The sequence below is a fragment of the Tenrec ecaudatus genome, chromosome 9 (assembly GCF_050624435.1).
Source record: "Tenrec ecaudatus isolate mTenEca1 chromosome 9, mTenEca1.hap1, whole genome shotgun sequence".
NCBI classification, from domain to species: domain Eukaryota; kingdom Metazoa; phylum Chordata; class Mammalia; order Afrosoricida; family Tenrecidae; genus Tenrec; species Tenrec ecaudatus.
The window spans coordinates 153,449,647-153,474,297 of NC_134538.1; the positions used below are offsets into that span (position 1 = coordinate 153,449,647).

At 49.9% G+C, this 24,651-nt stretch overlaps 1 protein-coding gene across 1 annotated transcript in view; it reads left to right on the plus strand.

Annotated features, from left to right (window-relative positions):
- The window catches only part of BPGM (bisphosphoglycerate mutase), a 35,997-nt gene extending 25,552 nt beyond the window's left edge, over positions 1-10,445 (plus strand). Inside the window, exon 3 of the mRNA XM_075558688.1 lies at positions 9,473-10,445. Within this exon, the coding sequence (XP_075414803.1) occupies positions 9,473-9,651 (179 nt within the window). The 3' untranslated portion in view covers positions 9,652-10,445. The remainder of the gene's footprint in view (positions 1-9,472) is intronic.
- The last annotated feature ends 14,206 nt before the right edge of the window (positions 10,446-24,651 follow it).

Consider the following 24,651-nt stretch of genomic DNA (forward strand, 5'->3'; position numbering starts at 1 on the left):
GACCTCCCGGCCTTACATTTGACGGACCCAGCAGATCCCTTGGGCAGCAGCTGCTTTGATTGTCCCTGGCTCACCGATGGCAGAGGCTCGTTCTCAGTTGCAGTTTGTTCTATGAAATTCCCTTCATGGGTCTCAATCCTGCTTACAAAACGACGGGGGGTGGGTGGGGGGGATTAGCCCTTTGAATTTACCGATCTGCTCACGTGGTTTTTATGGGCCTCCCCCTCCCTCCTCTGAAGGCACCCCCCTGAGAAGAAGCCAAGCCTGCAAGTGTTGCTGACGTGGCTTGTCTGCAGCCATTCGCCCCTCACAGACCTGAGTAGACATGCGTTGTTTGCACTAAACCCTGTGCACAGGTGGGCTGTGAGCAGGAAGGGTTCAATGGCACTCGTGTACACTGGAACCCTAGTGGCAGTACTTGTCACCACACCCGTGCTTGCCGGGTTCAAACGTTGATTGGTCTCCTTTGTTTGTTCTTAGTCTGGACCGTAGAATACAGGACTTTTGGCCCCAGTGGTCCACGCTTGGGGTTGGAATTTGGACTTCCTTGATTGGGAAAGAAGGCAAGTGAGTGGGGAGCAGATGACATCTCACAGTTAGATGAAGTGGTCGGAGCTGTTTCTTCCTTTCTCTAGTCCCAAAGGACATGCACTGCACAGAGCACCTTTCCTCTTGTTCTGTAACAAGTCTTTTTGGTCCCCATCCCTGGCACCATTGCGTCTCCTGTTTCTGGAAACCCAGAGATTTTGAGCAAACACTTTGGAGAAAACCGGAGAGTAGGTAGAAGACGAATTTGAACTCTTGTTAATTCTTTCAAGGCTCTTTAAGAACCTTTTCGGCACGCGTTTTTCTTCCAAAGGAAGCAAGGGGACATGATCTTTGAATCAGCGTGGATCACTGACAGGCTAGCGTTAACTCGAACATCCAGAGAGTTAGGCTTCCAGGTGAGCCATGGCAGGGTCAGCTAGGTCCTCGGCTGCCAGGACTGCAGCTCCTGCAGGTGGAGTAGTCCATGACGTTCTTAGTTTGGGGGCACGTCCATCTTCATCTTGATCTTGTTCTGAAATTTGGCCAATACCCCACCTCTGGCAAAGTCTTTGGAGAACTGGGCTGGATGCATTAGACCAGCGGTTCTCAACCTGTGGGTCGAGACCCCTTTGGGGGTCGAGCCACCCTTTCACAGTGGTCGCCTGATTCATAACGGTAGCAAAATGACAGTTATGAAGCAGCGTCAAAAATCATTTTATGGTTGGGGGGGGTCACCACGACATGAGGAACTGTATGAAAGGGTCACAGCATGAGGAAGGTTGAGAACCACTGCATTAGACCCTTCATTTCTTGTCCCTTCGTAGCCGTAAGTTGTGTACCCAAAGGAGATTCACAGAATAAAGGCTGTGACGGTACATTATGAAATGATTTCTGGATCCCAGCAGCCAACTCTCATCTGCATGTGGACGTTGGAGGTGTGTGAGTTGTGGGGCTGGTAAAGAAGACGGAGCATTCCATGGACTGCCAAAAACACCGGGATCCTCCCTGGATCGAGCACGGTGAGATGTAGTCGCACATACTTTGGACATGTTATCAGAAGAGACCGTTCGCTGGAAAGGGACATCATGCTGGGTACACTGGAGGGGCAGCGAATGAGAGGAAGCCCTGGACAAAATGGATCGACGCGAGGGCTACAATGATGGGCCCATACGTGACAAGGACAGTGAGGAGGGCGCGGGCATTCTGTGGCACATCGAGTCAGAACCGACTCGATGGCATCCAGCCTCCGCAGCCAACCCACGGTGACGTTATTTACAGGTTAGCCGGCTTGGCTGCGTTCCTGCAGTAGGATTAGCCCTGTTTCAGGAGCACAGGTGACACCAGGATGGGTAAAACATGGTCCTGGTTCTCAAGGATGGTCCTGGGTGGTACAGTCTCTCCCCAGCTGCCAACTAAAAGGGTGGAGATCCAGATCCACCCAGCAGCGCCAGGGAAGACAGGGCTGGTGATCGACTCCTGTAAGATGACAGCCATGGAAAACCCTTTGGAACGCACATCTCCTCTGACCCGCTTAAGGTCTCCCTGGCTCAGGATCGCCTCACTGGAGCCCCCTCTCTCTTGTGGGCCAGGCAGCCCTCCACCAGCCACCTCAGCAGGAGGCCAACGCCAAGGCCGCCGTGCAGAAGTTGCCCTGGATGGGATTCTTCCAGTCTGCCTCTGGGTCCTTACCCTTCCGGGCTCCAAAGTGCTGATCTGGCTTCCTGAACATCATCCTGTATGAGGTGTTTGTCGGTGCCCCGTTTGACCTTGTGCCCAGACTTTAATGATCTTTGTCTTCTCATTGTTGAAAGTGTCCACAGCGAGCTACTTCCCGACTCAACTGATCCACGTGTCCTATTCCATGACATCTATGACCTCCTGCACCGTGTGCACATGCTCACCCTCCTGGTAAAGGACCGGTCTTCCCCCATGAATATGAGCTCGCTGCCCCACAGCTAACTGTGTTCCAGTTGCCAGGTGGGGCCAATGGGAGCCCATCCAGACAGCATTTTAAAGAGACGGTGCTTGAGGCAAACATTCGTTACTAAATACATTGACCGATTGTTTGGTTGACAGAAAACGTAAGGGGCATTTGCGGTGGGGGGGGGGGGTTTAATCTTTAAAGATGACCTCAGGACAGTGGTTTCAGAGGTCCATCAGCCTCTCCTGAAGGATTTCTCACTCCCAGCCATCACTGTGAAGATTCAAGTGATTCAAAACAAGGTGGGGGCCGCCTGGCCAGGTGACGGCAGAGGGGGCTGCTGGAAGAGGGTTGCACTGGGGTAAGATCTTTGTGGGGTTTCCCTTAAGGACATTCTTGGGCCTCGTACAGAGCAATTGGGCAGGTTTGTCAGGGAGTACTCAACGGGCCACCCCTTTAAGCGTTTGCAGGATGTTCCAGACGCTGAGCTTGTGGCAGCGATTGTACAATAGAACCTTGATTCCAGCTCGCCTAGCCCAGCGCAGATGCCCACTTCAGCCTAAGGACTTCTCGCTGAACTCGGAGGCTGACGACCGTCGCTCCTGCCAAAACTGAGTAATGAGTAATGGTTCTGTTGTGTTTTTTCCTAATTTGCTGTTTTAAAATGGCAGGCTCTTCAGTCTCATTGACTGATTATTAACCAGTCTAAGTATGTTAAATATTTGTAAGTAATTAGTCTGCCGCACAAATGGCTGGAGTAGTCATTCAAGTGGAATGTTAAGTTCACTATTTATTGGAAACATTTCTGTGTTTATTGAGCACGCCTTCCTTTCTAGGTGAAATATTAAAATTCTGGTGGCCTTTGTTCACTTGGGTCCCACGCAAAAGGAAGCTGTTAACTAAACCATAAACACAAGTTCGAGACTGGACGTGTTAGAGCTAGTTAGCTCTAAGGTCATGGTCGAAGGAGTTGCATGTGGAGGTGCCCCTAGCCCCTGGCTGAAGACCTGGAATTTGCTGGGGTCACAGTCTGTAACCCTCAAGATGGTCTTATCTCTTATAAGGACCTCACATAAGCCTGATCATCCCCTTTTCCAGACCTGGAAACAAGGGGACATTGGGTCCTTCTGCCCAGTTGTAACCTTTTGCCAAGGCAGAGCCTGCTGACAGCGCTCTCATCCTTCCCCCGGTGACGTGGTGGAAATGACAGTAGGCAGTTGGCCAAGCTGCAGTCTTAGGATTTGGAAGTTAAAAAAAAAAATTGAGCCCAATTTTGCTATCTTAATCATCTTGTGATTTAGAGCAGGTTTTAACCTTCCTGGATCTATATAGTCATTTTTGGTCATGTTTTTAAGTAGCTTAATTTTTAATATACAATTCAATGTCCTGTAGTAATTTACCAAGTTATGTATCCATCACCACTTAAGCAATTTGAGAACATTTTACTGTCCCCCCATCCACGCCACCCCCCAAGAGATAACCTCTTAGATATCACACCCCGATCTTCCTCAACACCCTACTTCCTTCCTCTGGTTCTAGCCCTAGGCAACCACTAGTCTACTACTCTCTTTAGATTTAAAATGATTCCATTTACATGAAATACCAATATCAGTGGAATCATTACAATAACCAGTCATTGTGACTACCTTCTTTCATTCAACAGAGTGATCACATGTTTCATCCATGTTGTAGCCTGTGTCAGTACTTCATCCCGTTTTATTCTATGGTACAGCTACGCCATATTTAATTTATCCATGTATCAGTTGATATACCTTTGAGTTGTTTCAAATTTTGGGCAGTTATGAGGACTGCCACTATGAAGCGTGGGCTGGGCATCATGCTTTCATTTCTCCCGGGTATATACCTAAGAGTGGGATTTACTGGGTCGCAGGGTAGCTGTTTAATGTTCTAAGCAATTGTGAAACGGAGTCTACACCATTTTACATTCCCACCAACACTGCATGAGGATTCCATCCTTGACAACACTACTGGTAATCTGACTTTCTCATTATAATCATCCAGACAGTACAACAGCAGCAGCCACCACCACACACAAACACAAGCAACAACACATTAGACAAACGACATCATTAAATTTTTTTAAATTTAATGTTGATGCTGCAAAAGACACTGAAAGGAGAATTAACAGACACCCTACAGAATAGTTAAAAAAAAACTTGGTGGTGGTTTGTGCTAAGAAACCGTTGTCTAATCCGTGGATATGAAGATTTACTCCTCTTTTCCTCACGGGCCTTATATAATTTGACTGTTACATTTAAGCACTGATCCATCCACGTGCATTTTAAAAACAGGGCGTGAGGAAAGGGTCCAACTTCCTCTGTGTGTGTGTGTGTGTGTGTGTGTGTGTGTGTGTGTGTGTGTTTGCTGCCCTGGTACCATTTGCTGGAAAGACGGTTCTGTCCCTCACTTACTTGTCTCGGCGTCCTACTTAAATTGTAGTTGCCCAGAAATGTGGGGGCTCATTGTGGACTCTCAGTTGTAGTCCATTGATCCACGTAACCATCCCTGTATGAGCCTCACACACTGCTGGTTATTATAGATCCATAGTGAACGTTGAACTCGGGAAATGAGAATCCCCAACTGTGCTCTTGATTCCAGATGGTTTACATTATCCTGGCTACCTTGCATCTTCATTTTCTGTTCCTCTAAACTCTAAGTCTTTGATAAGGGTTGCATTGAATGTGTACATGAATTTGAGGGATACTGTCTTCTTAATCACGTTTGTCTTCCTGTCCGTAAGCATAGGGAGTTTTTCCGTTTATTAAGCTCTTCTTTAATTTCTTTGAGTAATCTTTAGGAGCTGTCAGAATATAAGTTGTATACTTCTTTACTTAAACTTACTCTGAATTACTTGGTACTGTTACAGATGGAATCGTTGTCTTAATTTTATTTTTAGTTTCCTTATTGCTACTCTACAAAAATGTAATTGATTTTTGTGAATTAAAGAGCTTCTATCCTGCAACATTCCTGAATTTGTTCATTCAAATAACATTTTTTAAATGTCTTAGCATTTCCTGAATGCAATATTGTCTTAGTACCTAGTGCTGCTGCCATAGCAGAAGTTCTACAGTATAGGGTTTTTAGCCAACAAATTCTCTCGTTTTAGGAGGTTAGAAAGTCTACCGTACAGTGCTGGCTCTGGGGAAAGGCTTTCTGTAGGGAAAGCTTTGTCTCCTTTCTACAGCCGTGGGCCTGGTGTCCCTTGGTGACCACCACGCGTCTTTGGAGTTCCAGTCTTGCCCTGAGTCTAGGAGGTTCTTAGCACAGGGACCCTGGGTCTGGAGGACAACTCTGCTGCTTGCTCTTCTTTCTTGTTGTGCCGAGATCCCCCACTCTCTGCTCTCTTCTGTCCTTTATCTTTCTAAAGATGAGAGGTCAAGCGGGCCGCACCCTAGGAAACGTCCCCTCATATGCACCTGGGCTATGAGCTCAGTAAAGGTGCCGCATCCTACCCGCATCCCGTGAGCACCGATTGGCTGATCACATCAAGGGAGCAGGGACTGTGCTGGCGTGATGCTCTAACTTCCAAACCACTGAGAATCATGGTCCAGCCACGCTGACGTCTTTTCCGGGGGAGGCACAGTGCAGTTCGTGAGAAAGATCATGTCCGGGGCACATGGAGATAGTTTCACCATCTCCCTTTCCCATCACCCCTTTGCCTTCATTTTCTCCTCTTCAGCGCAGCCCTAGTCATCAAGCAGTGTGGGAAAGAAGTGGTAAGAGCCAATTGAGTCATCTGAGGGGAATGCCCTGAGCCCTAGAAGCTTCCTGAGGAATGGGAGTTGGTGTCCTGGGAGGTCTCTCACACAGTAAGTGGGGATTCGGAGGAGCCAAGATACGTAGAACTTCATCGTTTTCGCCTCTCGGCAACCCGTAGGCAGACATGATCATTTCTGCTAAACACTTATTATCTAACTGCAGTGATATTTAGACTAATTGGAAAAAATCTATACAATTCATCTTTCTCACCCTTCAGGGAGCAAATATGTCAATAGATTCTGCGGACAGGTGCAGTCCTGGCACACATTATGGAATGCTCGCGTTTTTTATTTTTTTTAGGATTAGTCTGGGGCCAACAAGTAAAGAGAAAAACAGGAAACGCGCCTGGAGTTCATACTCAGATATTTCAGATTTCGTTAAGCCCGTGGAAAACCAGCAGTGTGAATTGAGAATTGCAGAGAACTCTGTATCCAATTGTAGTTCCGTACTTCATGCCTCTGCTTCTCCTAACCATTTAGCACAAGGGCAGGGAACTCTCCAGTCCTCGGACCATATAAGGCCCCTGGAATCTTCCTTACCAGTGAACATCACACTCCTTACCAAAGAGAAGCAAGTCCAGCCATCGCGTGGGGATGCCAATGATGTTATAAATAGTCAAAGGCCCTTGGCAGAAAAAAGGTGGCCTACCCTTGAGTTAGAATATAATAAGGTGCTAGAAGGGACTTTATTTTCTCCGTAAATCACTAGTTTAGGTGAAATTAACTTGTGAGACCACCAGAATCCTTCCCTTGGGCACTAATCACACAATAGAACCTCCTTTACTGGCCTTCTGAGGGAGGCAGGCGTGGAACCCTCCAGAGCCTGCCCCAGATCTGGCTCCCCGCCTCCCACGGTGAATTCCCCTCCTCCTATCTCCAAGGGGAGGCTCTGGCAGCTGCTGGCAGCCAACCCACAGACGGGCCTGCTGGAGCCTGAGGGCCCTCGGAAGCCAGGGCAGCCACATCCCAGTTGAAGTGGTAGCCCGCTGGAATGGAATTGTGGGACTGCAGGGTGGGCAGGACAGAGTCACATCCGAGTAGCCTACCCTAGGCTCCAGGTAATCCTTTCTGTCTAGAAGGGAAGAAAGGACCCAGCTTTGGGATCGGTCCTTTGTTCCACGTGTGTTCTCGATAAAGCCCGCACCCCCTTGCCTCCCACACCGTGCGCAGTTGTGGGGCAGGAGAGCGTGGATGGCTTTTGTTGTTTACATCATGGGGGGATGTCAGTCCAGTGAGGAGGTTACCTGTCTGATGTGAGGTGCCCTTGAGTCGGCTCTGACTCATGGACAACAGAGCAAGACTTCGCCCACTCCCAAGCCATGCTCCCAACTATTCTTAATGTCCCAGCCCATTGTTGCAGCCATTGTGTCCGTCTGTCTGTCCGTCTTGTCGAGGGTCTTCCTCCTTTTCACCGCCCCTTTACCGAGCAAGATGCCCTTCTCTGAGAACTGATCTCTCCTGCTAACGTGTCCCAGGGGCGAGACACAAAGTCTCCCCATCCTTGCCTCTAAGGAGCCTTCTGGCTGTATACTTCTCCGCAGACAGATGTGTTGGTTCCTTTGGCCGTCCATGGTCCTTCGACAGCACCGACATTCAAACGCGCCGATTCTCTGTCCGTCTTGCTTGTGCAGGGTTTAAAGTGGGGCGGGGGGACTGTTGTAACGAAGCTGGAGCGGCAAGAGAGGAGCTGGCGAGCTTAGAGACGCTGCCTTCCAAGGTAGACGTCTCCCCCTTTTCGCCCAGCTGCCTGGGGCTGTGTAGTTTGTGATGAGAACCCCGTGGTCGCTCTTCTGGGCTCACAGGGAATTCTAGGAAAGCATTCTGGTCTTTGGCTGGGGCTCGTGGTATGCCCAGTGACTAATTAAATAACAAAGTGCATTGATAACTAACTGGTGATAACTTATTCTGCCACCCCACCCCCAGGTAAAAGACCCTTGAACCCCCCAGAATGAGTCGTTCTGCTTGACCTCCGTCTTTTCTGTTAATCTGCAGCAGAAGCAGGGGGTTCGCCTTTGGACACCTCGGTCATAAAGGTGTGTTTGTAAAGGAGGCCACCACTCTCAGTTGCCTTTTTAACGTCCTCAGCACCGTTTCTTCCCCCACCTTCCTTGTCTTCTCCCATTTTGGACTTGGAGGTAGTGAGGAGGGCGATACAGTAAGGCATCGGTTCGGGTGCCCGGGCTTGAATCTCGGCTCTTTTTATTAATCTGCGTGGTTTTGTAAAAGCGTACACCCTCCCAGGATGACTGACAGTAATGATTACGCAAGTCACAACATACAAGGTGCATAGGAGAGTATCTGACAGGTCACATGTGTGCCATTCGGTCTCGGTTGCTCATAGCATGATGAGCCCTCTGCCCTGAGGACAACACCTGCTTTCATGGTCCACGATGAAGAAGTACCTGTTAGTGGGGTTGGGGTGAGAAGTGGGGATGGGGTCCACGATGAAGAAGTACCTGTAACTCTGCTGCATTTCACAAAGGGTTGAGGGTAGCTGGTTCGATACGCACAGCTTCCTGCCCAGCTGTAGTGTGTGGTGGTCAGCCTGCGCGGATGGGACTGCAAGGGTCTCGGGGTGGCGGTGGGGATGGGGCGAGAGGAGGAGGAGGAGGCCCGGTTCCAAGTCCTTCCACAGCCATCTTTCCAGGGCCCTTTGCACCATGCGCCCTGAGCAGCCAGGGAGCATTCGCATCGGCTCTTCTGGATCCAGCCCGACTGCTTGCAAGCTCACCTGGTGTTGGAAGACCAAATGTATTCAAATCAGATGAGGTAGATTTAGAAATTAGGGAACCGTCCTAATTTTAGGACTAACCCAGGGCCAGCATGTAAATGAAGAAACAACAACACCCCCCACCCCTCAAAAAGAAATCCCAAACCAGAAAAAGGCTCCTGAGGTTGCTGTTTAGATTTTTCCAAGATCCAATCATTCCTGTGGGAAACCAGGGACGTGGACGTGAGCTTGGGGAGACTACATGTACATTCTTTTCGTCTTTGGACAGGAAGCATCCAGGAACACGTTGTCCCCACAGGAGATTGACTGCCCGGGGACCGAGAACGTGATGATGGCGACTCTCGGTCAGGATTGTTAGCTTTTTGGAATCTTCTTGGCTTCCAGGAACGGTTGCCGGTTTGGTTCCAGGCGTGGAGTCAGGGTGGGACGAAGTAAGCGGCCGTGAAGCAACAGGACAGGACTTTCTCTGAGGTTGCTGGTAACGTCCTTCCCTCTTCCTCTCCGGCTCCACAGGTATCTCGGACGAGGACATCATCAACATCACCCTCCCCACCGGGGTGCCCATCCTCCTGGAGCTGGATGAGAACCTGCGTGCCGTGGGACCCCACCGGTTCCTGGGTAACCAAGAGGCGATCCAGGCAGCCATTCAGAAAGTAGAGGACCAGGGCAAAGTGAAAGCAGTGGCCAAGTAACGTCCTCCCCGAGGGTGACCTCTGACTCGAAGCAGGAGCAGCAGCCCGGGCTGTGTTGCAGGTGCTGAGCTTTCTGCCGGCAGCACCCCTCCACCTCCCCATCTCTCTTTCTCGAATTTGCATTTTCCAGAGCTAGGCTGTGGGGTAGAGGTGATGTGGGTAACTTATCTCTGTCTAAATAACGACTTTCGGATGCCTACGAGCACATAGCCTGAGACTGAAGAGTCAGTTTTCCTGTCAGCCCCATGTGGATTAGTTACCAAGCTAGGAATGAGTGGGACTTGATCCAGGTCACATACGTTTCTGAGATGGGAGAGTACCGAGTGGCGGTGAAATTCAAGGTGTGCATCAGTCAACAAATCATTACCAGCCAGTCGCCGTGGCCTGGTACTCTTGCAAGCCTGAGTATGTTTTGGATTGTGTCTGAAGTAGCTCACTTCCCCATTCTACTTACTGAGATTCTCTGGGGATGACTGTCAGGGGGCAGGTAATTCACTCTACTGACGTATTTATTATTAGCGTTTTCCTTTAAAAAAGAGATGCTTTGATAGTTAAAGCCAGAAGGCCACTGAATGGGACATTGCAGCTGGGGTTCCTTTAACCACCAACAGAGGCCCTTGAATTGATCTCCGCTCCAGGGACATCGTTTGTCAAGCGCCTGTTCAGTAGAATTCCTTGTGGCCGCTGTAATCAGCAGCACAGAGACCACCAGAGCTGTTGGTGTTCTTGTTTTGCTGTGTGCTTTAATCGTTGGATCCTTAAACTTAGAAATAAAGTTCTGTGACTGAAAGCAACACCCCAACCTTGTCTCCGTATGTTTCCCCAGCGAAGGCCTCTGAGCTCGTCTTCAACTCGCGTCTTCTCGCAAACACTAGGAGAATCACATTTGTCCCACACGCAGGTTTCTAAACCCATGCCACTGCCTGGTCTCCACCTGGGGCCTCACGGCACTGGAAGAAGATGGACATCGGGAAGAGAAGAAACCAGCCACGCCCGGGAGCCAGGCGTGGCATGTAGATGCTTCACACACAAAATTCCAAACCAAGCCATCAGTGTCGAGTTTTGACTCGGAGTAGAATTATCCCCTAGGGCGTCTAAGGCTGTAAATCTTGACGGCCACCTCTTTTTCCCATGGGGAAGCTGTGGATTGGAAGCGCTGACCTTGCCATGACCAGCCAGATGCTTCACCCCTGCAGGGCTCCTTGATGCCTTGTGCAGACCCTCCGTATTTTCTGTAAGCCCTAGAAGGAGGTCTGGGGGAAGGGAGGCGCTATGGCCCCATGCCATTTTATTCACATGGGGACGGAGAGTGGTGCCTGGGGTCTTGTCACTTTGTTGCTCACCAGCAGAAGGGGAAGAGGACAGTATTTAGCACAGCATACGAGGTAAGTTTCAGACAAAACCACCTGCTCATCAAGCGTCCGTGTGCTCTCTCCCGCAGTGTGTTTGCAGATGCTGTAGGTAGGCCAGTTTTCCTTGCAACAAGGAACCCATGTTAGAAATTCACCTGTTTTTGTCCAGGTTTCCAACATCGGAGTAGCAGATTTGTGTCCATTTCATTTAAACCTCTCCATTGAAGGATGACTTGTGCTCTGCTTGGTCGCCATATCAATGAGCTTGTATGTAGGAGTCCTGTGCCGCTGGAAGAAGAAGGTTGTTGACGGGGAAAGGCAAATCTGGCTTGTTCCCGGCTTGATACGTCTGTGATGCCAAGGACACGGGAGGCGGATCCCTCAACACTTTTTAAATGTTAATAATTTTACGCACATAATGCACACGTCATCTGATTCCATGGTTTCAACATATCAAAACCCCGTGCCATCACCAGCACAAGCAATTTGAGAACATTTTCTCCATTCTTGTGCTTGTAGCAAGTTGACATGAAGCCGTGTAACCACCGCCACCTCCCCTACCACAACCCTAAGAAACCATTAATCCAGTTATTGTCTCTCCAGACTTAGCGCTCCTGCATTTCACATAAGAAAAACGAGCAAACCGGGAAAACATCCAAAAGACTAAAACCTAGAACAAATGTGGATCAAAAGGGAGAACCAAATGATAAGATATGAAACGGTTTGCCTCAGATCGGCACGAATCCACTTTCCAGTGCGCTTGGTCTTGACAGCAAGGCGATTCACAGCCCTGGCCAACTGTCCGAGGGAATTCACAGGAGTCTTAATCCGTGTGGGGATGCCGCAGATGAACGTTGGGCTTTCAGTCACCCACGGCTGCCTACAGACTGTGTGCGCAGAATTTAAGCTCTGTGTTAGGCCAGGTTTTACTAGAGAGAGAAACCCAGGGACTCTCGTATGTGTAAGAGAGCTTGATATCAGAGCAATTGAATATTGAGCAAATAGCCCAGCCAAGTCAAGTCCATAAGTCTGGTATTAACCCTATGTCTGATACGAGTCTATAAATTCCTCTTCAGACTCACGCAGCCATGCAGTGATGCCGAATGCAGCAAGATCACAGGCTGGTGGGTGGAAAGTCTTGTGGATCCAGTGGCAGTGGAAGCATCTCAGTGCTGGCGAGGGTCTCCATGTGGCTCCTCTAGTTCTCTCAGTGTCTCAACAGCAGGAAAGTGAAGCAGAGAGAAAGTGTGTAGCTAGCCCACCTCCAGGGAGAAAGGAAGTTCCCAGAATCCTCACAAGAAGGTCGTGCCCACCAGGTGGCATCATCAGGCTGTGACCTGATTGACAGGCTAGACTCCACCCCCTCACTCAGGTTGACATGAAATGATGTAGCTACCACAAGCTCTAAAGCAGTACCCTCCTCTGGTCTTCAATTTTACTGTTTACAATCCTGGGGTCCCACAGGAGGCCTTAACATTCCTGAGACAAGATGGAGTCTTTATTGCAGTGTCTTTTTCGGCCATTGCTCACTCAGATCCAGAGACTCCAGTGATTCCGGGTGAAGAGTGCAGCTAGCAGACCTCCCTAGACATCCGCTCCTCTGGCTCTGCAGCAACTGAGGCCGTTGGGGAACAGTTTCCTCTGCGGGACCAGTCGTCAGGTTTCCAGCAGGCGCGAGACCTAATGCAACGTGAGGACCTCCCTCCCGCCTTCCTTCTAGCTGCTGCTCACGTTTAGGGACACCCCTGGCCGTGTGATGTGCTTCTGCCTACCACACCACACTCAGCCAAGCCACGGTGAAATCTTACAGGCTTTCTGAGGGACCCTTTCTGTCGATGTTGCTTGTATTATATCTCACTGGTTTTGAGATCTTGGCTGAAATAAATCTGACCAGAGCTGGCCATTATGGAGACAGTGTAAAATTATGTTCAGTGGTTTCAGCTGTAGGACCGCCCCATGGAGGCCTGTCTGCTTTGCCCTGTTAGCCGGGAACCCAGAGTTTGAGTTCAGGAATGTTGGCATCCTCTGCCCCACTTAAAACGGGGCCAGAAAGGAGGGATGGTTTTTCTATTAATTAAAAAGCTAGGCTGTGCTCGAAATGTGGTCCTTGGAGAAGGTGGCTTTTGTCCTGGGTACACGCCCCCTGCAAGTTTGTGTGTGCTCTGGGGCCAGCTGGCCATGCCCCCCTGCCCATGCTGGAGTGGTGGTCCCAGAGTGCATCCAGGGTGGTAAGATGGCACAGTGGCAAAGAGCAGGCTCAGCTGCCCCTAGAGTGTTAATTTCACTAGGCTCGAGTGGCCCAGTGTGCTGAGAACCGGTTTTTCCTAAAGAAGTTCTGTTTCAGGAAATGGAGTTCCTGGTACACCCTCAGGCTCACTTGGGCGCTGAAGTAGCACCCCCTCCATGAAAGGGGATTAGTTGTGGTTTTTAGAGACTGTCAAGTTGGTTCTAGTTCATAGGGGCCTTGTGTCCAGCCGCAGGAAGCACTGCCTGGCCCGGCACGATCCTCCCAGCCATTGCTGTGTTAGCGCTTTTTGCTGTGACCGCTGGATCAGTCCATCTTGTTGAGGGTCTTTTGCTTTTCGACGACCTCCTGCTTTATCATGTTGTCCTTCTTCAGAGACGAATCCCTCCCGGAAATGTCCAAAGTAAGCACGATGGAGGCCCACCTCCGACTTGTCTGTCCCCCCGGCAGTCCAGGGCACATTTGGCATCCTGTGCTGGCACAGCAGATGTCTCTCAAAGGCATCCACGCCGCATGGTCTCCAGTGGATTCTTCCAGTGTAAGGGGGGCAAGGCCAACTTCGCGATGGGGTCGGGCCATGTTCAAGCCCAACTAGACGCTTCTCCACCCTGCAGGTTAATTTTCATCTTGAATTTTGACCTTTTCACAAATTTTGAGTAAAATACACTTCCTGGATGTGCACTTTAATGGCAGAGACTTTCTTTCCTGGCCTGTTTCTTTGGGAAGAAAAAAAAAAAGCCTTTTCTGGTGGGTGTGGAGCCTGTTAGAACCAGTCCCTATTGGGCAGCAGTTGGCCAACTTGGCTCAAAGTGAAAAGCTGTCACTCCCGTCACATGGCCACCCTGGAGAGGTCAAAGGTGAAGTCCTTGTTTTCCTGCCTACTGGGTAGCTGTAGTTTTTTCTGTCCTAGGTCATTAATGTTTAACAAGACTACCTTATAAGGTAAGATTGAACATTGGTTGAAGTGGAGAAACAAATCTCTTAGCAGATTTCTCCTTCCCCAGTTTCACTTAACATCCACCTTGATCCACACAGAAGGAGTGCACCAGCCTGTGTAATCCAAGGATTTTAAATAATAAAATCAGAGCCTAGAGGATCATCCTGTTCGGTCCAGTGGAAGGGCAGCAGACAGAGGAAGGCCCCCAAGGAGACAGGCGATCCCGTGATGGCAGCAATGGGCTCAAACGTAGGACGGATTCTGAGAGCAGTGCAGGACTAGGGACCAGGCAGTGTTTGGTGGTTGTGTGTCACGTTGCTATAGGTCACAATTAACTGGATGGCCCCTCACTACAACAACAGACCGGAGGGAGGGAATTCTACTAGATCTTAAATTCTGAGCACCCAGCTTGCAGAAGGCGATGGGTGACAGTGAAAGCCCCAAATCCATGTTCCGAGTGTGTGTGTGTGTGTGTGTGTGACTCCCCTCTCACTGCTGACCAGGGTTGCAGATAGCCTTACTATCAAGACAGAGTGCACCGGAAAGTAGATTAATACAGATGTAGCTAGGTTACGATTTAATACTTGATCATTCTCCTTCTGGACCCATTTTTAATTTGTTCCAGTTTGTATTATTTTCTGCTTCCTTGTGGACTGAGGGTTTCCCTGCGCGCGCCCGTGCACACCCGGCCACACTCACGCACTCTTTAATAGATTTAAACTATTGTATGGTATGTGTATCACATATCAATAAAACTTTAAACTAAAAGATAAATAAAATCCATTTTATGCTTTCACAAGAAATCTGTCAGTCTCTTCAAGGTTAAATGCCCCTCTCCTACCCACTTTCCTTCATTCTCCTCCTCAGAAACACCCCAGAAGTGCCCTGGCAGGGCAGATTCTAATTGCGCTTCCTGTGTTTTGTCTTTTGTACCACTGGGTGTTTGCACACTTAGGGCTCACTTTGAACACCCTCCATGGTAGGAATCTCACCTGGGCTCCTAGCTGATCTGCCTCTGGAAGGTGCCATGATGAGCCGGATGGAGCCAGAAGGTGTTCACCTGGCGCGCGCACGCGCGTGTGTGTGTGTGTGTGTGTGTGTGTGTGTGTGTGTGTAAGCTAAACCAGGATTCCAAGAGGAGCATGGAGCATCCAAAAGGGGAGAAACATAGTCATCCAGTGGAAATACAGTCAGCCAGTCTCTTTCCAATGAGTCTTTAGGCAAAATTAAGGGCTACATTGAAGTCATTCTTTCTCACAGTTGGTAGCATTTTGTTTCCTGTACAATAAGCTACCTAGACTCATAAAGTCTAGTCTCTAAGTCCCTGGGACTCTGTTGGCCACCCCCATGCTCCCTCCCCTCCCCAAGTACATGATGATCCTTTGATTACTTTGAGATGGTAGCTAGTGCCACCTGATGTCCTTCGTGCCTGGTCAAGTCGAGGGGCAATGACAAGATGGCCTGACACACTGGCTGCGTTGGTGGCCTCAGACACATGTACGACTGTGGGGGCGGCACAGGCGCAGTGTGTTTTCTTGTTGTACATAGATGGGGTTGCTATGAGTCGGAACCAACTCGGCAACAACCCAACACGAGTGTCACCGGTTCTTTCTATGCACACGATAGAGCCCTGGCTTGCTTGTTTGCATTTCGTTTGAGTTGAGGTTAGTTAAACTTAAATGTATGCTGATTCGACAGGGGTGCATTTAAAGAGAGATCTAACTTATTTTTTTAAAGGTAGGTATCCACAAAGTCATTCTTATGACTGATGTCACGTATTCATACTAGCCCACTACAATAGTTTGAACAAATGTCAAGCATCAAACAGAGCAGTTTTGAAAGGGACACAGTTCAAAGAGTCTTCCATGATTAATACGGAGGTCCTTAGTAAGTGATGAGTCTGCCCATCTTGGGTTCGCAGGGGAACCCAATGGTAGCCATTACCGAGTGGTTGGAATGACATGTGGGCTGTCATGCATGTTACCTCTAGTTGCTGGCTAGCAGCGTGTGGCTTCTGTGGGAAAAGCTGAAATAATTGGATCCTCTGGTGATAAATTCAAGTGTTTGGAGAAATAAGTAATTCGGAAACCATTTCCTAGAATGTTTTTAAAGGGCATACATTTATTGATGTTGGAAATTAGGTTCACTAGGGGAGAAGGGAGCTAATGAAGGATGGTGAAGAGTCTCTTGTTATGGGTTTTCAACTGGAGGTATTTGTATGAAGGTGTGTGTGTGTGTGTGTCCGTCCCTCTCCACCCTTCTCTACTGCCCTGCTCTCTGAAGGGGCGAGGAAAGCACAACCCAGTAATGAGTACATCTAGTTCCCAAATCTTATTCCACAAAACCAAGGCTCTTTGAGAAAATAGCTGATTCCAGGTAGCATCTTAGGATCTTAAAAAAAATTTTTTTTAAGTAAATACTTTCATCGGGGGTTCTTACAGCTCTTATCACAATCCATACATCCATTGTGCCAAGCACATTTATACATATGTTGCCATCATCCTTTTCAAAACATTTTCTTTCTACGCGAGCTCTTGGTATCAGCTCCTCATTTCCCCCCTCCCTGCCACCCTCATGAACCCTTGAAAAATTATAAAGTATTAATTACTATGTTCATATCTTACAGCATCCGCTGTCGCCCTTCACCCACGTTTCTGTTGTTCGTCACCCTGGGCATGGAGGATGGGGGTGGGTGATACGTCAATCATTGCGATTGGTTCTGCATCTTGGGATCTTATTAGGATCAAACTTGGGATAATTGAAGATTGAAACTGAATAATGGTCATTACAAAACATAAGATTTTAAAATCTGTACTGATTTTTGAACACAGAGATGAGGAAGAAAGAGCCCAGTAGGGAACAATGTGTTGCGGGGGTTAGGTGCCCTCAAGCTGGCTCTGCCCAGAGCACGATGGAATGGAGCCCTGCCTGGTCTTGCGCCAGCCTCACTCTGGAGAAATGTAATGCTGGCTCCAGCAGCAGTCATCCGTGGGCACAGAGACCGCTGGACTGTTAGGGAAGTGGGTGTTTTCAGAGTCTCAAGCCACAATAACGTATTAAGTTCCAGGTATTTTGCCAGTGGGGACATCAGGTCGACAAACCCTCAACCTCGTGGTTAAGCTCAGCACCTGCAACCTGTGGCTCGAACGGCTGTCACGGCCCTGACGCTGCCGCTCCTCTGGATCAATGGGGAGAGTGCACCGGGACTCAGAATCACCTGGCAAAAAATATCTTTTTATCTGAAGCTCGCCATAACAGAGCAATTAGACAAATCCAAGATCCAGGACATTTAATATCAGTGCCAAGAAAGAAAACACAGAAATGTAGAGGAACAGTTAGTTACAAACTAAACGACACTACATACACATGGCAACAACACGCAGTTTGTGACTTTTTTTTTTTTAACTTACAAAACACATCGGGGGGCGTTACTTGGGAAAATGTGAGCATGAACTATATATGACAAGGTGCTATGAAATGGATTGGGTATCTTCATAGGATGCAGCGGTCCCTGGAGAAAGGTATCACGCTTGGTAACGTACAAGGGCAGCAGCAAAGATGGTGACCCTGAGCGAGATGGGCTGACACAGTGGCTGTATTGACGGGCTCACACATGACAGTGGTGAGGCTGGGGCAGGACCGGGCAGTGTTTTGTTCTGTTGTGCATGGGGTGACGACGCCTGGCCATGGACTTGATGACTCCTAACAGGAACAGCAGGAATGGCACTGGGCTTCACATAGTTGAATGCCCTGTTCTTGGGAGATGCCCGCTGCTGGATGTCAGGATGAGGTGGTAAGATGCCTGCAACTTCATTTCAAGAACTTCAGCCCCACACAACGGGCATATATCTCCAGAGGCAGACAGGAACAGCTAGAGTCAAGGCGAATTGGGGGAAGGGCTTAGGATGCATTACACTAATTTTCCAGTTTTGGGAGGTACCTCTGAGAATTTTCAAAGCAAGAAACAGAAAATGACAGGAGAGAGAAAATATATTGACAAAGACCATGGGAGCAAAATGGCTCCTCTTTCGCCCACAGGCCAGTTGGTGGGTTTGAATGGCTACCATATAGGTAGCAGCCCAGCCTAGAACCCACTAAGCCTCCAGGCCCCACACAGCAAGACATCCCCTCATTCAACTGTTTCTTCGGGTACACCCTGGGCATTGATTGTATTCTCTGAGTTGTGCAACTCTCCTCATGCATATTTCATGAATCATTCCTTCCTTCCTAACAACCATTGTCCCCTAAGAGGTTTCCCCTAATCTTGTTACCAGTTTACCCCACTGTCAATGTAAAACAACTTCGCGTGAAGATCAATACTTGTCCTGCTGCATAGAGTGGCTGCATAGAAGCTCCTGGTTCCTAGGGCTTTTGTCCTTAAAACCTTGGCCCTGGTTTGAAAAGGGGGAACCCCCAAAGTCTGCACTCCTTGTGTATGATCAGGAGGCAGAACATCCACTCCTTTCTATTGTGCTGGGGGCGGTGGTTATGCGTCAGACCAACAACCCGGAGCAAGAAGCGTAGCTCCTCTGCAGAGGCGCGTAACCCGACACAGAGTCACGATTGCCGCCAAGAGCTGTCTCATAAACCCGAGTGGGCAGTTCTGCCCTGTCCTACAGGCTTGCTCGGAGTCAGAACCGACTCAAAGACATCGCGTTTGGTTTTGCGGTAGGACCTTTAGTAATAGACTTCCTTTCTCTTGGTGCAAAACCACCAATTTGAATGTTTTTCGTTCCTGAGGGAAGGTGCCCTGGTGGCGCAGCGGTTGCTCGTGGGGCTGCTAACTGCAGAGTCGGCAGTTTGAAACCACCAGCCACTCCACAGTTCAGGAGGCTTTCTACTCCTGTAAAGAGTTACAGTCTCTGGAACCCACAAGTGGCAGTTCTACAGGATGGCTCTGAGATGGAAGTGACTTGAAGGCAGTGAATTTGGTCTTGTGGTTTTTGAGTACCCTGGGGTAGTATCCCTTCTTAGTACCACCATTTAGCTCCTCCAACCAAACCATACTCACTGCCATTGAGCTGATTTTGAGCTACCAGTGAGGAGGTTTGTGGTTCAAACTCACCAGCCGCTCCAAAAGAAAAAAGTGAGGCTGTCGGCTTCCATGAAGATTTTTAAATGTCTTGGAAACCCCAAAGGGGAAGTCCTATTGAGACTTTCATCAGTTGGATTTGATTCCTAAGCTCTACTTAATTTCTGGACCTGTTCCTTTGAAAGTTAGCTCCCTGCAGCAGCTACCTCCCAAGTGTCCCTGTGTCACTGAGTTCCGTGGCCAAGCCCAGCTTGAATGCACAAGACCCCAAAGCAGCCCTGCCTCTACACCTGATCCTTCATGCATTTTCTACTTCCTGGAAGCCTGCGCGGTTGTTCTTCAATGCCCCCAGGAAGTCAAGTGGACTCCTTCCTTGCTAAATGTTTGCCTTTGACTTCGGTGGTGGTTAGCCATGTAAGCTGAGCCTACTCCAGCTTCACACAACAAAGTTCATGAAAAACGTCTTGTTTGCATGAAAGAGGCTCGACTTCATTGCTTCACCTGCTCACCGAATTCTCTGTAAAGCCAAGTCTTTCAAAACCTTCCACAGACTAGCCCAGAAGTTGGAGTGAGCCCGTCTCCCGAGAGCCAATACCTGGTGTCTCAAACTGAAAACCACACTCACGGCCGTTAAGTCCCTGTAGGGCAGGGCCGTACTTCCCCTGTGGGTGTCGGAAACTTTGGGACAGCTGCTCACTGCACGGCCCACCGTGCCACCAAGGCCAGTCTTCCGGAGAGGGGAGCCACTGGGCAGCGACTGCAGCAGCCCTCAGACCACCTCTTCGACGACAACTGCATGCTCTCTTACCAGTGAAGCAAAGGGGCCACGTTCCTCCTGAGAAGTTGTTCAAGAATTCCTTGTGAGTTCTTTCTAGCCACACCCTGCCTGCTTGGAGGGAATATCCCTCCCCGGCACACCCACCGACACTGCCCCGCATCCAGTTGAGAGGAAACCCCATTCCTGTTGACCCAGGTGGGCAATCAGAGAGCCTGAGGTTTCAGGGGTCCCTGCCATGGGGTAAAGCCTCCCCTTTCCGTGGGGAAACTCTGTGGAGTCTTTGGACCTGGGCCGTGGCAGGTATTTCAGGAGCGGAGGGGATTTCTTCCCCATGGTTGGGTTCCCTGGATCCTCTCTCCCCGGACACACTTTGGCTTTCTCCAGGGAAACCCCTGCTGGCCCTCTTAGTCCTTCAGCTTAGAAGTATCCTGAACTGCATTTGCAGGGACCATTGTTTGCAGCTAGGATTCTACGCACGCTCTGCATCTGGACACTGGGGGTCAGTAGTCATTCATAAATGCCTCCGACAGGCAGTTACACCCGCGGAGACCTGGGATTCCTCCTCTGCTGGGGGCGGTCTCTTTCTGATTATGTAACTGTAGGACTGGGCCTGCATGGACATAAAACGTCCACACAAACATCATGGAAACACGCCCCCCGCCCCCCACCGCCACCACCGGCTAGGCTATCCTGTGAAAAAAATGGATCGTTTTCAATCAAATGGAAAGCTCGTTGCAGATTGTCAGTCCCCAACGTGAACTGGTCTGTTGAATGCTGAAGGCGCCCTGGCCGCCTTGGCCCCCACCATCGCCCCCTGGTGGTCACCCTTGGCCTTTCCTCTCCTGCCTGCTTGTTTCTGTCTCCTAGTACCTTCTAATCCGTCAACCCCTCACCTTTTCTCTCCATAAACACAGCCATCTCTCTAAGCTACAGTCACGGCCTCTCCTCTTCTGGGCTTCTGTCCCGAGAGGGACGTCTCCAAACTCGGCCACACAGAACCTTCTGCAGACTCCCAAAGGCTCTCTCTTAAAGTTCCACCTCTTCACATGCTGCCCCCCCCCCTCTACCTGGCCCCCTCCTTTAATCACCTGCCTAACAGCGGTTCTTCCATCAGGACTCTCTGACTCCCAACGTGCCTGAGGTTTTGCCCCCTGCCTGGTACTTGTTCACGTGTCTCTCCTCTGGAAACGTATCGAAGACTTGGAGGAGTCCGGCCCCCGCCTTGTGAAGTTGGTTTGCAAGTTGAAGTCTTGCCAACTTACTTTCCCAAACAACCCAAAGTATCCACTCGGAGTGCTAAACTGCCCGTTTACGCAGATCTCATCCTTACAAGGCCTCTTGTCTAGCGGGCATTTGACCTAGCCTGTCTATAATCGAGCGCTGTATCCCCTATGCCGGTCCCTGGGAGCAGGGAGAGACACCTGCCCGTGAAGGCTGGGTGGGAACATCTCTCCAGGGGAAGCTGGGATGATATGGAAGCAGCTACCACAGGCTGCCTGCCTCCTTGCTCTTTGTTCCATTTACACACTGCAAAGGAGCTGCACAAAGATTTTGAAAAGATCCCCTAATTTTGCTATCCGAACAACAATTTCACTAACGTGCATGCGTGCCCCACAGAGGCTAACTTTCATTCCTGTTGTATTATTTTCTTCACCGTGAGCCTTTCTTCCTGCTTCACTCGTATCGCATGGTCCGAATCCTGCCCCATCACTGAAATGCCATTAAAATGCCCCAAAGGGGTGGGCAGTGGGGGGAAAGTTAAATGCTTTCACAGTTTTTCTGTAATGTGATTCTGTCCATACACCTCGTCTCAAAACCCACCCCAAATTGTTGCAAGGCCTGGTGGGAGGAAAGGGCTGGACTCAGCTCCATGACACAGTGGTTGGGGCGTGGCTGCTAGCCGAAAGGCAGGCCATGCTCCTTGGAAGAAAAGACCTGCCAGTCAGCTCCCATAAAGAGTTCCACCCCCCAAACCCTAAAACCCCAACCCCCAAAGCCCACTGCTATGAAGCACATTCCAACTCATCCTGGCACATCTAGGGTTTCCAAGACCGGACATCTTTGCGGGGATGATACCCTTCTCTTTCCCTACAGACTAGCTAAGTGAGTTTGAACCAACGACCTTGAAGTGAGCAACCCAACACTTACCCAACAGTAACCCCGTGGGGCCGTTCTCCTCTGTCCTATAGGGTCACTAATACCTACAGATATGCTTGACAGCGATAGGGGTTGTACATCTCTCTTGACAAAGATAGCTTTATAACACAATTTAAGAAAAAAAAAACATGTTGGGGTCTCCCATGAGCGATATCTTCCCTGAGAAGTTTTCATGTTTGTTCAAGGTCGAATGAGATAGTGGGACTAGAGAGGGGCAGGGCTGGTCCAGGCTGAGGGCGCAACGCATGCAGGAACCCCGAGGCAGGAAAGGCTGTTTCAGAAACAGGTGGCGCACAGTGACAAGGGGGGAAGTGGCACCGATGGGGTTGGAGTGGGTGGCAGAAGGCAGACTGTGCCCCAGTGAACAGCACAGCCAATGTAGAAAGCTCCTAAGTGGAGGAGGGACCAGTGGCCCGCTGATGGGCTTCGGCCATATGAACGCCCTTTCTCTGCAAGCTGGCATCCGCTTTGCACCATGTGAGCTCCACCCTGGGGGTGGGTGGGGGGCGAACTACAGGGGGAGCCTGGGGGTGGGCAAGGGCTCAGCTGCTAACAGAGAGGCGGGTCTGGGCCATCCACCTCTCCGTGGGAGAGGGATGTGTCAGCATGATTTGGTCAGGAGAACAGCCTCCGAGACTGGCTGGGGCCGGTCTGCGCTGTCCTGCAGGCTTGCTGTGCGTTGGAATACACTCAATACACCCAGCAGCTAGCTGAGCTCTTGTCTCTGTTCCCCGCCCCCCCCCGCCCCCCCCATCACTGCAAATCCCGTCATCTTTTAAAGAGAGATTCCCAGGGCAGCACTGATAACCTCAAAGGCAATGAAAGGGAAATGACAGTCAATATGTTGGTGACTGCTCAACTGATCACAGGACTCTACCTGAATCCGGTGGGCACTTTCATACCCCCACCCTTCAGAACCAGATTCCCCATAGGGAAGAGTAGAACTGCCCCTGTGGGGTTCCGAGGCTGTACATCTTTGCAGGAGTAGAAAGCCTCGTCTTTCTCCCTTGAAGTGGCTGGTGGTTTTGAACTGCTGATTCTGTGGCTAGCAGCTCAACCCTTAACCCACCGTGCTACCAGGGCTTACAGGAAAGACCCAGCCCTGTAAGTCACAAACCCACTGCTGTTGGGTGGCATCAAGCTGATTCTAACTCATGGAGACCCCCCCGTGGCACGTGGAATGGACCCTCGGGGTTTTCTGGGTTGTCACCTCTATGGAAGTGGATCACCAGGTCTTTCTGCCACAGGCTCGGGGTTGGTTTGAACCACCAACCTTCCAGTGAGCTTAACTGTGCTTAGCTGCTGTGCTGCCATGACCCCTTAGTATATAGATTTGCTAGGGTTCAAATCCATGTCTAACCTAACTCCAAAGCTCCTGGCCACGCTCTCATGCTGATTTTAGGTTGAGAAGATTCTGGAATCTAAATTGAATGGAGGCAGACGGCACACCGCGGAACAAGGCTGCCTGACAAAGCAGCTCCCAACTGCTGTGAACAAGTTCATTTCTCTTACAAACCACCATGGTGCCCTTGGGGCTGCACGACACTAGGTGGGGCCAGAGAGCTTGACTTCTCCACCCAATGACGGCCTATTTGCCTCTGAAGAATGAAGGCTTGCGCTCCCATTGATGTTTGGAGAGTCCAGAGATTTCCTTCCGTGTACCGTAGCCTAACGGACTCATATGGATTCATTTTAACGCTACAAAGAAGTAGGTGAAGTAAACATTTTATCACCACCACCTACCCCCCCCCCCCCCACAGACACACACCACACAGAAGGATTGCACTTTGTTCAGCATGAAGTTTTAGAGCTCCAGCCTCTAGAAGCGATCAGGATCCATAGTTGCAAATATTAGAGACCCCTCACTTCTATCAGCAGAAACAAACTATCAAAGCCACAAAACCCCAAACTCACTGCCCTTAACTCAGTTCTGCCTTATAACGACCCTGTAGGATATGGTAGAACTGCCCTTGTGAGTTTCCAAGGCTGTAACTCTTTTCAGGAGAAGAAAGCCTCATCTTTCTCCTCGGGAGCAGTTAGTGGTTTTGAACCGCAGGCCTTGTGATTATCAGCCCAACGTGTTACCCACCAAGGATTCTCAAAGCAGAGAAGGCGTCTACGGAGGCCTGCGAGATGACACATGACTCTTGGGGAATAGTCTCGGCTCAGGAGGCCCCTCCATGGAGAAGACCACCTTGAGGCACATCTCCCCCAAGGGATCCATGGCCCTGCCACAGGGCAAGACCCTGCAGCTCCTACTGGTGACCCCGACCCCTGTGCGCTCGCAGTTCTGCCGCCACCTTCCCGGTGGGTTCCAAAACCAGCCACGAAGGAGCACTTCCCTCACATCCACCTCTCATAAGTCCCTGTCTGCGGAAGCTCAAGAGCTTATATAACACCTTTCCCAACTATTCAATGCGGCTGCCCTTATTAGGAAGCAGAAACACACTAGACTGGGGCTCGACAAACTTCGCGTTGAGAGCCACACGCGGCTCTTAG